The sequence below is a fragment of the Stigmatopora argus genome, chromosome 19 (assembly GCF_051989625.1).
Source record: "Stigmatopora argus isolate UIUO_Sarg chromosome 19, RoL_Sarg_1.0, whole genome shotgun sequence".
Taxonomy (NCBI): domain Eukaryota; kingdom Metazoa; phylum Chordata; class Actinopteri; order Syngnathiformes; family Syngnathidae; genus Stigmatopora; species Stigmatopora argus.
Window position 1 is genome coordinate 3134197 of NC_135405.1, and position 16671 is coordinate 3150867.

The following is a 16671-nucleotide window of genomic DNA, read 5'->3' on the forward strand; positions in this document are numbered from 1 at the left end:
TTAACAAAGTAACACATAACTAGTGGTTTAATAGAAATAAAATGTGTTTAATCTAACTAAAATTGGGCAGATTTCGCCGACAGTCGACAGAGACGTTTGGCGGCGTGGGGTTCGTTTTTTTTCCACGACAACGCACTCGTAAACGGAACAAACGAATTTAAAATAACTTGGATTAATATATACAGACACTCAAACATACGTTTAATGTAACTTTACACAAAACTGAATTCTAATTTTGTTGTAATCTTTTGTTACCTTCGTTTTCCGGGTTGGCGGTTTGCCACGCCTCCACCCTCACGTTCGCTATTGATGGGCTGTTTGCTGTTGTACTATTTATTCCCTTCAAAATATTCCGAAAATGATTCACACAAATGTCCTCACAATAGGATAACCCACGACCACTTGCCAATGAGAAATAGTCTTGTAGTACATTTTAGCGATCGCTCCGCTGCTCATAAAGACCGGCTCGCAACTCTCTCGTTGAAATGGCTCTGAACGCAGCCGCTTTGAACGGCGCCTATGAGAGAGAGTTGCGACCAGAAATATTACAAAGAGGGAATTGCGAGCCAGTGCCGCTGATGTTGTTAGGAGCAGCGAACGAGAAGTAATATAATACTCCTCGTATTAGATAATAATAATAACAGGAAATGCAACAGCTCAGCTTACCCACATATTGATTGTGGGTAATGAAGTTTCATTCTGAGAAAGAGTGCCATTGCCTATCGGCGTTGTGTGCACGAGTATACTTCATTACCCAGAAAGCCCTCTTTTTGCCCGCGCATGCGCGTTGTGCGTTTACTGGTCGGAACTCGTCTGAATTAATCGTTCAGTGCTCGTAGATATTGTTATACACGAAAGATATGCAAAAAAGGCTTGGTCGCATCACGAAATTTTGATCGCATGACGATCGAAATTTCCGTCGTAAGACGAGAATATTGCGTGACGAACGGTCGTATGACGAGGTACCACTGTAGATGCTTGCCCGTTAACCAGGGGTTAGCAGTAAATAATTGGTAGAAATTTATTGCAATACATATACATGAATATATTTTCATTTGATCTTTTGCGATACTTAGCGCTATACTTGATTGTCTCATGCATCTCCCCAACCACGTTGACCACACGCATTGCGCACCACTAATCGCAAATCCAAAAACCGCAATTTTCCTGATTTGTGATGGTAACTTTGGGACTACAACCCTGAACACTTGAACGTGGTATGGGAATCATTTAACGGTTATTGGGCAGACTATGGCTATAAGAATCTGATATCGATTTTTCAAAATTAGGATCCCGGGGGGTGCTTGAGCCTATCCCAGCTGACTCCGGGCCAGAGGCGGCGGACACCCTGAATCGGTGGCCAGCCGATCGCAGGGCACAAGGAGACGGACAACCGTGCACACTCACACCCATACCTAGGGGGAATTTAGAGTGTCCAATCAGCCTACCATGCATGTTTTTGGAATGTGGGAGGAAACCGGAGTACCCGGAGGAAACCCACGCAGGCCCGGGGAAAACATGCAAACTCCACACAGGTGGACGTGACCTGGATTTGAACCCAGTCCGACGCGCTAACCACTCGCTCCACCAGGCCGCCCTGTAGCATGTACTTATTTAATTTTTGCTACACAGTAGTGACATTCAGACGACACACACGCACTAGTGGCCGCACCGAAGTCAGTCAGTAAATAGTACAAATTTGTTCATAAGGATAAACTAAGGTTGGCATGCTAGATTGTGTAGCAATGCAATCAACAATGACAGAAAATATGTGAACTAACAACAAGATTCTTTCCAGTTGGATGCACATAATAACGTTGGTGTCTCTCCTTTAAATAATGTAACAATAACGTAATAAAAGCTGTTTCCACAACTAATATTACAAACCTTTAAGTTCCAAATCACATCAAGGCATTCTTAAGTATCCGTCTGTGTTCCATGTGCATACATAGAGACAGCAATAGTCTTGGCCTTTTCTGTCAGCAAACATCGCTCCACAGTCCAAGTGTGGTGGTATCTTACCCAATGCAAGGTCTGAGTGATATTTCCATCCCTCTGTTACCAACTTCACTCACTAGGCCAGTAGCTCTAATATATTCCTGGGAGCTCACATACAAAATCATAGCTGAGCTGTCAATTTCCTGAGTTGCTTAACACTGCATGACCTCAAGTTCAACTTCCACAAAAAATATACAAATTGAAAAAAAATCAGGCCTGTTGCAGGGTTGGTACCTGCTGCGCAATCAGCTCAATCCTTTGTCTGTGGACTAATATAGATGACACATAAATGCTGGGTGTGGTTATTCTGCAGCATAGTACAAATGAAAGATGGATATGCATATCTCGAGAACAGAATGAAATTTAGAGAGAAGAAAGGGGTAGGGGGGTTCAGGACAAAAAAGAAGACAAGAGCTCTCTTCTTTATTGGTTGCTACTTCTTGGACACAATTAATTATTTGTACACTGGATCAGTGGTGGACCGTCAGGGCCTGCAAGGCCTTCTCTGCTGGCCTAAAAAATATCTGAATCACAGACTGATGTTAATTATGTTTTGTCCATGAATACTTATTAAATAATTCCAAATTGTCTGTCCACAAATAAAGATAATAAAAACATGGCCCGAGGACGCCCTTTCTCAGCTGCACGGACACTGTACTTTCCTACATCAAAAACTGCACGGACGACATCACTGTTAATAAACGGATACAGGTTTTTCCTAACCAAAAACCCTGGATGACCAGTGAGACACAGGCACTCATCAAATGCCGTAACACCGCCTTCAGGTCAGGGGACAAGGTACAATACAGCGCTGCCGGAGCAGAGCTGAAGAGAGGCATTAAAAAGGCCAAGGCAGCATATACAAGGAAAATTGAGGAGCACTTCACAGGAAATAACCCATAGAAGATGTGGCAGGGAATACGACATATTACCAATTACAATGACAATAATGTGTCTGTTAATGCAGATACCTCACTAGCAGAGGAACTGAACCGTTTCTTTGCCCGCTTTGAGACTGACAAATCAGACCCAGTCGCAACACATCCACCACCACCCTGCAGCAGTACGACTGTACACCGACCCATCAGTCTAACTCCATCAAACTTGCCAATGACACCACTGTGGTCGGACTCATCTCAGGGGGGGTTGAGTCTGCTTACAGAGATGAAGTTAACAAACTGTCTTCGTGGTGTTTGGAAAACAATCTCACACTAAACACCACGAAAACTTTCACAAATGCAGCACAGATCTGGCCCCACTCTTCATAAATGGAGTATGCGTAGACAAGGTCTAGTCCTTCAAAATCCTGGGGGTCCACGTCACGGACAAGCTCTCCTGGTCTACCAACACCACGGCAGTGGTGAAGAAGGCCCAGAAACAACTCCATTTCCTGAGGGTACTCAGGAGGAACAACTTGGACACTAAGCTTCTGGTAATCTTCTTTAGAGCCACTGTGGAGAGCATCCTGGCATGCTGCATTACAGTGTGGTACACTGGAAGCACGGCAGCAGACAGAAAGGCCATGCAGAGTGATCAACACTGCCCAGAAGATCATCGGCTGCTCTCTGCCCTCACTGGATGACATTGCCAGCCCTCGCTACCTCAGCACAGCCAGGAACATTGTCAGGGACCAATACTACCCTGGTCACAACCTGTTCCAGCTGCTGCTCTGGCAGACGATACAGGTCTCACAAAGCACGGACAAATACACTTAAGGACAGTTTTTTTCCCACAGCCATCAGGACGACACACAATCCCTTCTGTGCAATAACAATGTGCAATATCTTAGATTGTGCAATATTTTAGAATTTACCTAGCCGGGATGTGATTTTTTATACTTTTATATTACTATTTATGTTTTTTTTACTAGGAAAACGTACTTTGTGGAGTAGCACCACCAATTTCGTTATACGCAGCTGTGTATGATGACAATAAAGGCTTTTGATTTGATTTAATTTGATGATTGGCTAGTGATAGAGTGGACTAGCCAGAGCTACCAAACTGTATCTGGAGCGAGCTGCACAAGCAAAAATATAGTTGTGTTGATTTAATTGTGGTAATGTCAACCTGCAATGGCTGAACGAGAAGAAATGGATTTGTTTGCAGATTTACTGTCAAAGCCATTTTTAAGACGGACTTTTCAAAAAAGCTGGACATCATTAAGAAAGGTTGGACAACTCCGAAGCAAGCAAGCCTGTCACAACCGGGAACAAACATTTTCAGCCCTAAATTGAATAAAAACTTATGCCAGCAATACGACAGGACAGGCTCAACTTTCAGCATCGCTTCGATGGCGATAGAAAAGGAGGAAAGAAAGGAGGATGGATTTTGTGTACAAATAAAAAGGATTTTTGGTGAGTAAAATATAGCTACGTTTCTAAATAATATTTCAATTGTATGAGGTTATTATTGATGCTTTTTTTAGATGTGTCGCAGCTGTAGCTGCAGTAAAGGTATAATAGCCATAAAATAGTTTTTGAGGGTTGGATTGATTCAGACATAGCACTGAAGGCGTCGGTTTGAAATTCACGGCCAGCCACTGCACTGGATAGATAATGGGAAGGATACATAGGGAATGTCCTTCTGGTAATACACTGACCATTTTGCCAAAATGGCCAACCTCTGATTTGGTAATTATATTAACAAATCTTCCAATGGAAAACAATAGCAGACGCTGTTGTAAACAAACTGGTGACTGTGTGATGGGACATGGATCCTAAGGGGAAAAGAAAAATAATGGAGGAAAACAGGATTGAACTATTCTTGAAATTAATAATTTATATTCATTACCAATGCAGAAGTTGTCGAACAAAAAGAGCATAACGTCCGCTGGCTTGTACGCAGTCAAGAAATATATGCTACATTTACAGCTGAGTACCCAGTTGGAAAAGACAGAAAAACTATGATTGCATTACTTCTGGAGAAATTATAGGAGAGCAAAAATAGATTCAATTTGGTTGCAACCTGGGAGACAAAGTGTGGAAAACCATTTACAGATGGTTAGGGCACGATATGCATGTTCCATTTTGCTGTGGTTTTGAAAAATCTTCAAAATAAAAATGGCATCAGAAATTGAATTTCTTCATTGCACTTCTTTAATTTCATCAAAGCAATGAAACATGATTAATTATCATTGTATTTAAGTTAAATTTGAGGCGGCATCGTACAACAGAGCATTCACGTGAATGCTGTGCCACGAAAATAAACATTTAATCATCAATGCTCATGATGTACTTGTAGCCAACTAAGTCATGTAGATAGGCTAATATAGATACATACAGCATGTGTTGCGTTAGTTATAAGGCTTATATAAGGTTTTAAATTTTTTTTGCAGTTCCAGACATATTTGTTCTTTTCCAATATGGCTCTTTCAACTTTTTGGTTTGCCGACCCCTAACTTACTGTGATCCTTCACCACATCGTGGCTTCAACATTCGCAGTCTTTTTACCTTAAGTAAGAAAAAAGTTCATAAAAACGTCAAAATCCACACTGAAAACCACAAGCGGAACACAGGAAAAGAAAACTGGCGGTAAAAAATGGCAGAAGTCAGGACACCGCTTTGTCTTCAGGGCTGAAATGGGTGGCACTCAGCGCAGGAGAAGAAGATTACACCATAGAAGAATGATGCGCCTATAATACAAACCGCATCGTGCCTTTTATTTGGATTACACTACATACATTTCGCATCGTGCACAGAGTCTATTCGCCGAGCCTCTTCCAGTATTGTATGGATTTTGAATCGGCGTTTAAAATGCTACGTCTTTAATCTACAAGTTCGACCATCCTCATACTTTAAAAAACAAGAACAAAGTCTTGCTCCCAGTCTAGTATTGGATGAGCAACCGGAAAGCCTGGATGACGAGAGCATTCACAAAGGACTGGTTCTTAAACTGTTTCATCCCGAATGCGAAGCTGTACCTCACTGAAAGGGGACTGCCCTACAAGGTCTGGACTGCGCAGGAGGACTTGGACTAAAACTCCCATTAACCTGTTTTTTGTTAAAATATAGAAAATATGATAAAAAGCAAACAGCCGCATTCATTTTGGCCAGGAAAGCCGCATGCGGCTTCAGAGCCATGTGCCCCTGATCTAGTGTATACACTGTATATTTCCGGCTGACTTTATGTTGCATGAATGGCAGTCTTCTAAAAGAAAAAAATAATCCTGGAGTGGAATGTGAAATACAAGGTCAAAGAGATTTAATTGAGATCTGTGCAAAGAGTTCGTGTGGGACCACTGGGTTGAAGGACAGGGTCAATGTGTTTTGTTTTTACTTGACCACCTACGTAATGAGCAGAGAAACAATCTGTCATCAAGCCTGCCAATCCCCACAATGTGTTTGGGTTGCCTATGTCACTGAATAGGTATTGGAAACAGAGTGGCAAAGTATGCAAGCATGACTCATAACATTCGTTCGCTATTCGGTAGATGCTTTGATCCGAATTCTCTGACAGTATTCTGAGTGTGAACATTTTTAACATGACACTGACAGGAAGTAAGCACAGTAACTCAAAACATACACACAGATGGAACTAGTAAAGCTTTATAGTAAGACAAAGGAAATTCCACCTGTCCTTACGCTGCCACGGTTACACTTGTGTGGTAATCTAGACCGTAAAGCATATACAGCTGAATTATAATGCGATGTTCCAAATGTCATATTTGCCTCCTAACATCACAGCATCTGAGACTGCATAAATAGAGATGGACGTTTCTGGAATGTGGGGAATGGGCCTATCCGATGACTTCTCTACAGTTTTCCCAATATAAAATTGATCCTTGAGTTCTATTAATAACCATTGCGTTGAAATGGATTCCCTGGCACATCAAGAATCCAGTCTAAAATTGGCCTCCTCCTTTTCCCATCTTTTTTCTCAATTTATCTCTGTAAGTGAATGAACTTTCTTTCATTATGGCATTCAATTGCTGAACCACTTAATCGCAGGGTGGAGGGTTCACCTTAAATCGGTGGCAACGCACTAATACTTCCTTTATTCTGATTGTTGAATATTCAGCATCCGAAGTATTGGCCGGCATCCTAGATTTGCTGTTTCTCAATATCTCTGGAATTTCAATTAACGTGGAACAAATTGTAAACTGTGTGAATTTTCCTAATTTTCTCTTGGTTTTGGGGCATTTTAAAGTTCCGTATTAACTTTTTGGCTGTCTTGGAAGGAGCTGTTTTGCCGGCATGGGGCGAATGAACGAATGTGATTGTGGATGCGAAATTGAGCAAAGTGCAGTAGCGCACGCACTACACACAATTCGAAAAAATCAAAGCATTTATTTATGTACCTACAGTATGAATAAGATACAAAGTGCTCGTCAGGCAGAAAAACCCTGCGGGTCGCAGGTTTGACACCCATAATTTCCGTTCAGGTACATAAAGAATATTTTAAGGTAAAGTGGTCCCAGGTTCCAATGTCATCTACTGTCATCCTTCACCACTTCGCAGCTTCAACATTCGTGAGATACTGTATGAATCCAAAGGATCGTCCGCTGGATTGCACGTTATTTGAGTCAATATCATAAGGAAGTTAATATGCCTGTCTTTGTAAAATTTATTTATTACTTATTTATTTATGTCTAAAATGTCTTTTCCTGTGTCTGTATTCTCACCCTCTTGCTACTGTGACAATGAAATTTCCCGAATACGGGATGAATAAAGTTATCTAATCTAAAATATCAAATTATTCAATTTGGACAAAGAAATAAGTCTATCTTGAGGAGAACCTGATGCTTTTTAATGATAGAAATTACAAAGGTCAGAGAGAAAGGGGAGTTGAATTTTATTAATATGTTTGCTGACATGCTATCATTATTCAAATCTATAAAAATATTTCCACTGTTCTCTCAAGCACATGACCTGTAAAATAAAATAGCAGGCTGTTTATATGCGCTTCAAGAGCCTTTCTTCTCTGGAAATCACACACAAACACGTAACTCTGGTTTCAGTTGCGGACCATGAAGGTCCCTAAAATAAACCATGTTCTCTAGTTAGTAACTCAGCAAATGTTCACCTGGAGACACACTTCTGCTATTCTGTTTGTCATGAACAGCTATGAGGCAATTTACTCCTAAATGCATTAGAGGCAAGTGACTGGAATATCAGACCAAAAGGGCCAAAGAGAACCGATATTATCAGTTTTTCCATCATTTATTTGAAATATCTCAATTTAAAACAATAATGAATTTACTCTGCTTTCTGAACACCTTTACACTGTTTTTATTCATTACTGCATGCCAGGAATAGTATATGTAATTAAGGTAGTATTTGGGTCAGATTGAGGACACGACAACCCTTTGATCAAAGGACAATCCACTCAACTATATGGGCCAGTATCACCCGAAAATATTGCTGACCTGGATGATATTTTAGTACAAATGTTACCATACATGTCAACCTTGGCCAATTTCTCCCCTTATTTATGATTGCAATTCCCCTTATTAAGCAATAATAAACCGTACAAATGTGACACAGCACACACAAAAATTTCCCCAAAGTGGACGGGGTGACCAATCACCTTTTATATACACTAAATTCAAGATTCTGTCGATGTCGCTGAATGACACTGACAGCTTGACTGTCTGGGTGCATTGCTTGCTGACATGCTATATTTACATAGAAAAGGCGGACATGTAAAAGGGGAATGCGTGTGCGCATATTATGCTTAAAGACTGATAATATTAGCAGTCGATGATGTTTTCGTCTGCTACCAGTGACCGAGACTTTACCGATTAGATAGAGCTGAAATGGGTAAAACGAGATCGGTTTTACAAAGAACGTATTTAAAAAGAAAAAAAATCCCAATAGTACACAATTTGAAATGATCAGAAAAATTATAAAATACGGGAAAAATGTATTGGTGGACATGTATGTGTTACACCTCAAAGAACTGACAATGCTATGCCCCTATCCACTTTTCAACCAACAGGACATGACTCCATTATGTAAACACAACAACTCTGTCTTAAAGTGTCCGCAGTGGCATGAGGGAAGACTCAAGAATGCATGTTATTCCCTAAACATAGGTACAGATTTGCAAAACTAGCTGAATAGATATGTAATAAGTCCAATGCATTTGCTTTACAACTCGGCAGGTTACATGTGCACAAACACAGAGTAGACCAGCATAATAAAGCACAATAATAAATTATCACTTCAAGATTAATTAGAAGATAGGATTATTAGATAGGCTTCAGCCTCACAGTGGGAAACCTGGGTTCAAATCCAGGTCGGTCCACGTGTGTGGAGTTTGCATGTTCTCCCCGGGCCGGTGTGGGTTTTCTCCGGGTACTCCGGTTTCCTCCCACTTTTCCAAAGACATGCATGGTAGGCTGATTGGACACTCTAAATTTCCCCGAGGTATGAGTGTGAGCATGAATGGTTGTTTGTCTCCTTGTGTCGTGCGATTGGCTGGCCACCAATTTAGGGTTTCCCCCGCCTCTGGCCTGAAGTCAGCTGGGATAGGCTCTAGCACCCCCCCCCCCACCCGCAAACCTAGTGAGGATAAAGCGGATCAGAAAATAAAATGAGATGAGATTATTAGAGGGCGAGAGACTCGCTGTAGAAATAGTGGATGAGCATTATAAAGAGGAGAGGCCAGGGGGCACAATGGGTCATGAGCAGTCTTTGGAGCCATAATTACTGTATATCCTCTGCTTGGGCTTGGTTGGATGATAAAAAAAGAGAGAGAGAGTATTCTAAAATGTATTACCAGATGATTAATCTAGTATGTTGAAACCAAAGCACAGGGACATTTTTAACAATTGGAAAAGAGACATAGTATTACAAGGTCAAGGTTTCATAACCCTTAAACAATTTCTGCATGGCAACAAATCTATATTCAGGAATGCAGCTAGAGGATGAGACAATGTAATGAGTGCATGAGTCATAAAGCAAGGCTAATGTGTATCACCAAGGTCACAGCCAGGGAATATTTCTAACATAATTTAGCACAACGATGAATACCACAGTGCTTGTGTGTGAGCGCTGACCAGCAGGCTCTTCCCATGAGATCATTCCTGTTTGCAGATATTTTTAAATACTAAGATATGTTATTACAGTTGTTACACAGCAACTTACTGACGTGGCCCATCTTTTATTAACCATTTATCTCAGTAGGACACTGAATTTTCACTGAACACTCTCCTGGTAGCAATTTATTACTCTGTCTAGCATGGAAACAATTAATTATACCCACTTTAAACAGCATTGGGACATCACATTCAGAATGTTCTGGAGTATTTATTGCAGGGTATCCAACCCCCTAATGCCACGTCTTCCAAATCCAACACTCCATAGTTTTTATTCCTGAAGTTTAACTTTGGTGGGCGGCCCGGTGTTGCGAGTGGTTAGCGCGTCGGCCCCACAGCTCTGGGGTCCTGGTGACCCTTAGATATATGGGTGTGAGTGTGCATGGTTGTCCGTCTCCAGCACCCCCCGTGAACCGAATGGGGATAAAGCGGTTCAGAAAATGAGATGAGATGAGTTTAACTTTGTATTTTATCTGGTTATCTTCCCATTGTAATCTCACTTCAGGTTTTGCAACCAGCATATTCCAGAAATCACAAGTTCTAAAACTTCATTTCAGGGAGATGTTTATGGACCCCAATGTTGAGAACAAGGCGGCCCAGTGGGGCGAGTGGTTAGCGGGTCGGCCTCACAGCTCTGGGGTCCGGGGTTCAAATCCAGGTCACGTCCGCCTGTGTGGAGTTTGCATGTTCTCCCCAGGCTTACGTGGGTTTCCTCCAGGTACTCCGGTTTCCTCCCACATTCCAAAAACATTCATGGTAGGCTGATTGGACACTCTAAATTGCCCATAGGTATGGGTTTGAGTGTGCATGGTTGTCCATCTCCTTGTGCCCTGCGATCGGCTGGCCACCTCGCTTCCCCGTGTTTTCCCACGTCAGGTTTGATTTTTACCAAGTCTTTGTTATTTTCTATGACTCCTGCCTAAGTTATTAAAGTTTTGTTTGAGCATTCCATCGCCCTTGCCTGCTTCCCTGCATTTGAGTCCACTTCCACGCATGACGTCGGCAAAGTCTGGCACTTTGTGTCTAACTTGTAGGCCACCCCTGATCTAAATTTAAACTGGATGGCTATTTTGTCGTCTGAACAGTCACAAGGCACACAAATCATATTTTGCGAGACAGATTGAAACCAGATATGTGAGGTAGTTTCATTTCTGACATGGACAACATGTTTTACAGTCTGAACAGCTCGGATGGGTTTTGACTGTCAGCAACCTGTCAGATGGATCAATAAGGTGGTCCAGTCTGGCCAGGCCCTGATTCCATTTGGACAATTGTTAAAAATAGTGTGAAATGTCAACATTTAAAGAATTGAAGAAGAATCTGATTGGAATCAGATATTACTGCAGTTTGAACGCAGCCTTTTTGTATGGTGGAATACTATCCCCTTACACATGCACACACACGCGTACCCACTCACACACGAACAATGGCGAAGCTACCTGTCTCCTGGGAGTTCAACACTTCAAGGGCATGCATCATGGCACTGGCAAATACGTTGGCATCCTCCTTGCTGCCAAAATTAAGGCCATAGACCTGCCGAGCATCCCGCCACTGGTGGAAGGTCTGTGTAGCCTGATTATACTTCAACCCCTTAGGAATGGCACAGTTTATCACCACCTGGAAAGGGAAGGAGGTAAGAAAGGGACGCTCTTTATATCAACAGGTTGCTCAGAGTATGTATACAAATAAATCTCTAATAATGGAAAATATAATGTTTAAACACAATAACTGAAACCTCTTACAACCATGCACATCTAGCATCTAGCACAGCTGCATGAGAAAATAGTACCACTGATAACATGCCTGCGAACGCAAAGCTGCATGTCGCTGAAAGGGGGCTGCCCTTCAAGATCTGGACTGTGCTTGGACTAAAACTCCTATTAACCTGTTTTTTATTTATCTCAAGTTCCTCAGAGATGAACTATTTTCACTGTGAGTACAGTATTTAAAGTATTTACATTTTTTTTAAATATAGATTATATTTAGATATTAATACATTACCTTCATTTTATATGCTTATAGCTCTAATATTTAATGAATACACTTCTTGATAATTGTACTTTTGTACTTGTATAGGCGGGAAAACATGTAAGAAGATAGTAAATAATAGGGGTGATCCTACTTTGCGGTTTGTTGATTATCACAGCCTTGTCTGGTCTACATTATCCGCGAAAATCAAGGGATTAGTACAGCAACATCATAAGGGTACATGTAACTACAGAATTTGATACACCGTATTTGGTAAGTTTTTTTTAACTCAAAGCTTTATCGATAACCAGCAAGAAATACTTTTTATTTAAGGTCAAATGTATCAAAATGACCTCCAAGGATACACTCATTGTTAAATAATTTTAAATGTACATAAATGTTTAGTCAAATTTCTTTTTTAAATAAAATAAAATATGTTGTTTTTGACACTTAAGATAACCATGCTGAAACTGTGACGTACCTGAATAAAATGTTTCCCTTGTTGTTGGGGATATTAGGTTTTGAAACACAAACACAATGTAGTTGTATAGCTGAGTTAATTGATCTGGTCTCTATATCTAATCAACATATACTATCATGTACTGACCTGATGATCTTGAATTTTACGGCCCACTACACGGAAGGCATTGTTTCCTGTGTGGTGGTAGATGTGGACTCTGCTAAAGCCAGTTGAGCCACCGGCCGGCACCCACTTCTTATTGGCATCATCATACACCATAACAGCAGCTCGTGCCTGACAGATACTCTGTTCACTGAAAAGAGAAGAAACACAAAAGGGAAGAGGAATGAAGAAGAGATAGAAAACTCATAAACTGACCTTGAATTCAAAACTTAAGGTTTTTAAATCAGCAACTGTACAAAGCTAAACATTTATTTACTGTGATCCTTCACCACTTCGCGGCTCCAACATTCGTGGCTTTAGTACATTGTGTTTTTTTATGTTACGTATAAAAAAAGTTCATAAAAATGGCAAAATTCACGCTGAAACTCGTAAGTCAGCTGGGATGGGCTCCAGCAACCCCAGCAGTAATGAATGTATGTGGTTTAAAGCTAAATATGTCTGACTTCACTCTAGCCAGTGAGAATTATGAATGAATCCCAGTGTGAATGTGTAGTTGCACTGTGGCTGGCGACCAGTTCAGAGTGGAGTCTGATTTACGCCCCATGTCAGATTGAATAGGCTCCAGTGAACAGATACCTACTTATTATTCAGTTGAAACATTTGCTAATAGAGGCATGAGAAAATACCCTCTAGTATTCTATTAGTATGAGTCATCTCCACCAGATGGTAGAAGGGGGGAGGGCAGACCAAGAGAGACACGACACATGGTATGATAGCGGGAAAAACACCCCCTGTGTGACAAAACAGGCATCAAGTGGTTCAATAGAGTGGCTAAGAATAATCGTGCAAAATGCACAGCGATAGTGTGGGAATAAGTGTGGCAGGACAATGAACAGTCCTTTCAGAAAGATTAACATGCATAGTGATTTTGAATAATGAGTGATGTTTGGCAATGCGGTAAATCAACTCACTATGCACCGAGTAGGAACCACACCTAAAAAATGAAGCTTTAGAGCGATCCATGAAGGATGCTATACAGTGTTTCCAACAATAACATTCACTCTAGTTTGTTAGAAACACAGGTTTATTTGAGAACAAGGCGGCCCGCTGATTTAAGCCAATATGCCAGAAAACATTGTAGTCTCATAATTACCTAGACCAGGGGTCAGCAACACAAAATGTTGAAAGAGCCATATCGGTCAAAAAAAACAAATACCATATTTATTTGACTATAACGCACACCTGTGTATAACGTGCACCCATAATTTGTGACTAAAAATTGGTATACATATTTTGTTTTAGTTTTTCTCTTCTCAAATCAAATCAAAAGCCTTTATTGTCATCATACACAGTTGCGTATAACGAAATTGGTGGTGAAATGATTGGAGGATGCGGGCATCGATCCCACTGCCTCTCGCATGCTAAGCAAGCGCTCTACCATTTGAGCTAATCCCCCTGACTTCTACAACGGGTGTCACCCATTTCAGCGCTGAAGAAGAAGCGGTGCCCTGACTTCCACCATTTTTCAGCTCAATTTTTCATCTCCCGTCTTCCGCTTGCGAGTTTCAGCGTGAATTTTGACATTTTTATGAAATGGTGAAGCATCACAGTAGATTTAACAAGTCACTTACAGAAATCACTAGCTCAATGATGAGGTAGCACCCTACAGGAAGGATCAACATGTGTACGTATTTCCAGAGTATTGGACAAACACTTGGCAAAATATATTTTTTAAAAAGCTTGTCATCCATCCGTGTAAGACCAATGCCCTCTCAATAAGGCTGAGCACACTAAAGTGTCAGGTCACTTTTTACAAGAACCTAGCTACCATACTATATATAGTGCATAATCTTTCATTGTTTCATATCATGTATACATCTTTCCATCCACCATTTCAAGAAAATGTGTCCTACGCAGAATCATGGGTGAACTGGAGATAATTGCAGACCACTGTGGCTAAGCGGAAGACAACACTCTGGACAACTGACCTTTCACAAAAGCTCCGTTCCCTTTAGTTGCTAAGACGACAAGTATCATGAATCAAACAGCATGCAGACATCAATGGGTTAACGGCTAACCCCCCTAACCCAATTACCCTTTTTCTAGTAAAAAAAAAACAATGTTTTTTTAATGTCAGATGCTCCCATGCTTCCGAGGTGTGGAACTGCAAATTATCGTGTGGACGAAGACACCCCGACTCCAAGGAATGAAAAAAATGACACAGCATCCAAAGGCGAGCGAGGTCTGTCCCGCGACCCAGCCCCGGCCGGAACAGGCAGCGACATGATGAGTATTATATTTCACTACTCCAGGAAAGTGCTCAAGAAACAAATTCATCATTTATCAAACCAATAAATAAAACACTAAAATATTGAATTAATGAATGAATAAAACGATAATTCAAAGGATAAAACATAAAGAACAAAATGCAGCACATTTAACCTACGAATGTGCCTTAAAATCATATGTCCCTTATTCATTTATCCATCCATTGATCCACCCATCCATCCATCATGCGACCCGTCCGTCCGTCCACCCATCTATCCATCCAGCCATCCATCCAGCCATCCATCCAGCCATCCATCCAGCCATTCATCCAGCCATCCATCCAGCCATCCATCCAGGCATCCATCCAGCCATCCATCCAGCCATCCATCCATCCAGCCATCCATCCAGCCATCCATCCATCCAGCCATCCATCCAGCCATCCATCCTGCCACCCGTCCGTCTGTCCATCCATCCATCCATCCATCCAGCCATCCATCCAGCCATCCATCCAGCCATCCATCCAGCCATCCATCCAGCCATCCATCCAGCCATCCATCCAGCCATCCATCCAGCCATCCATCCAGCCATCCATCCTGCCACCCGTCCGTCTGTCCATCCATCCATCCATCCATCGATCCATCCATCCATCCATCCACCTACCCACCCATCCATCCATCCATCCATCCATCCATCCATCCATCCATCCTCATGTTTGTGTGCTCTCTCTCTGTTGCCTACCCTTAGCTTCCTCTTGTTCCTCTGCGTTTCAACACGGATAGATTTTGCATGCTTGTTATTCATTTTAAGACATTAATAAATCATTTTCTTATTATTTTAGCTTATTTATGTGTTTCTTGCATCTTTCATACAAAATTGGGACAGAAATCAATTTTAAAGGGTTTAGTTGGTAGTTGTGTCAGGACCGTGGAACAAATGAGAGAATTTACATGTAAAGTACTGCTCTACTTATGAAATTTTCAACTTACGACAAAAGTTCTGGAACCAATCAATTTTGTAAGCAGAGGTACGACTGTATCACTCTTTTCTTTTGAAAAGTAACTTGAACCGCACTGTTCATGAGCGATTATTTTGTTAAGGTTAAATAAAGGAAGTGGCGGGATCCTTGATGAATTAACTTTTTGCAGCTTAATATCATATCATATCAGCTTCATATTTATATCACGGCTCATTTGCTTTATCACATTGACGAACACATTCCATACAATTGGGAAATTGTATTATTAAACACGTGTAAAAAATATATGCAACTCCAGCATTCCATCTAGCAATGTTTACTGATTATTAATGTGAGACACCATTTAAATGTTTTAATAACAATCTAAGCCTAAGGTAAACAACAATTTACCCTGCTGTTCATCTGAGTAAACACGAGAGTCAAGTGTTCATCATGTCAATTGTTGAAATGTTAAACATTAAATGTATACAACCTGTGAAAGGAAGACAGACAGCCTGTGAAAAGATTGCTGTCAGAAAGACACTTTCTGCGTGTGCTTTCTCACCAAAAACAGAGGGACAAAAAGCCCATGTATTTCAAACAAGAATAAACAACAAAAAGAATGAATGTCAAAATATCTTAAAGCCCTAGCAAGTACTGCACATTCAGCAGGAGAAGAGCAACATGAATGGAAAACAAAACAATGAGTCATAGGAAAACCATCTTTGGCAACAACTACCTACCGATGGATTTCCAGTTTGGATGCGAGAGCACATCTTTCATTTAGTACGGAAGTGGACGATTTGCAATGGGGACCAGAAAACTGGACCTGCATGACCCACATCCAGGTTTGCTCACCGT

General features: G+C 41.1%; 1 protein-coding gene across 5 annotated transcripts in view; it reads right to left on the reverse strand.

Moving 5' to 3' along the window:
- Positions 1 to 16671, reverse strand: part of enah (ENAH actin regulator) — a 90194-nt gene that overhangs the window by 44659 nt on the left and 28864 nt on the right. For 4 of the 5 annotated variants that reach the window (XM_077586604.1, XM_077586606.1, XM_077586602.1 and 1 more), the window contains exons 2-3: positions 12612 to 12777; positions 11476 to 11653 (exon numbers count right to left, since the gene is read on the reverse strand). In XM_077586604.1, the coding sequence (XP_077442730.1) occupies positions 11476 to 11653; positions 12612 to 12777 (344 nt within the window). Of the gene's footprint in view, positions 1 to 11475; positions 11654 to 12611; positions 12778 to 13558; positions 13821 to 16671 lie in introns of those variants that run through there. The other variant, XM_077586605.1, reaches the window with a different exon arrangement.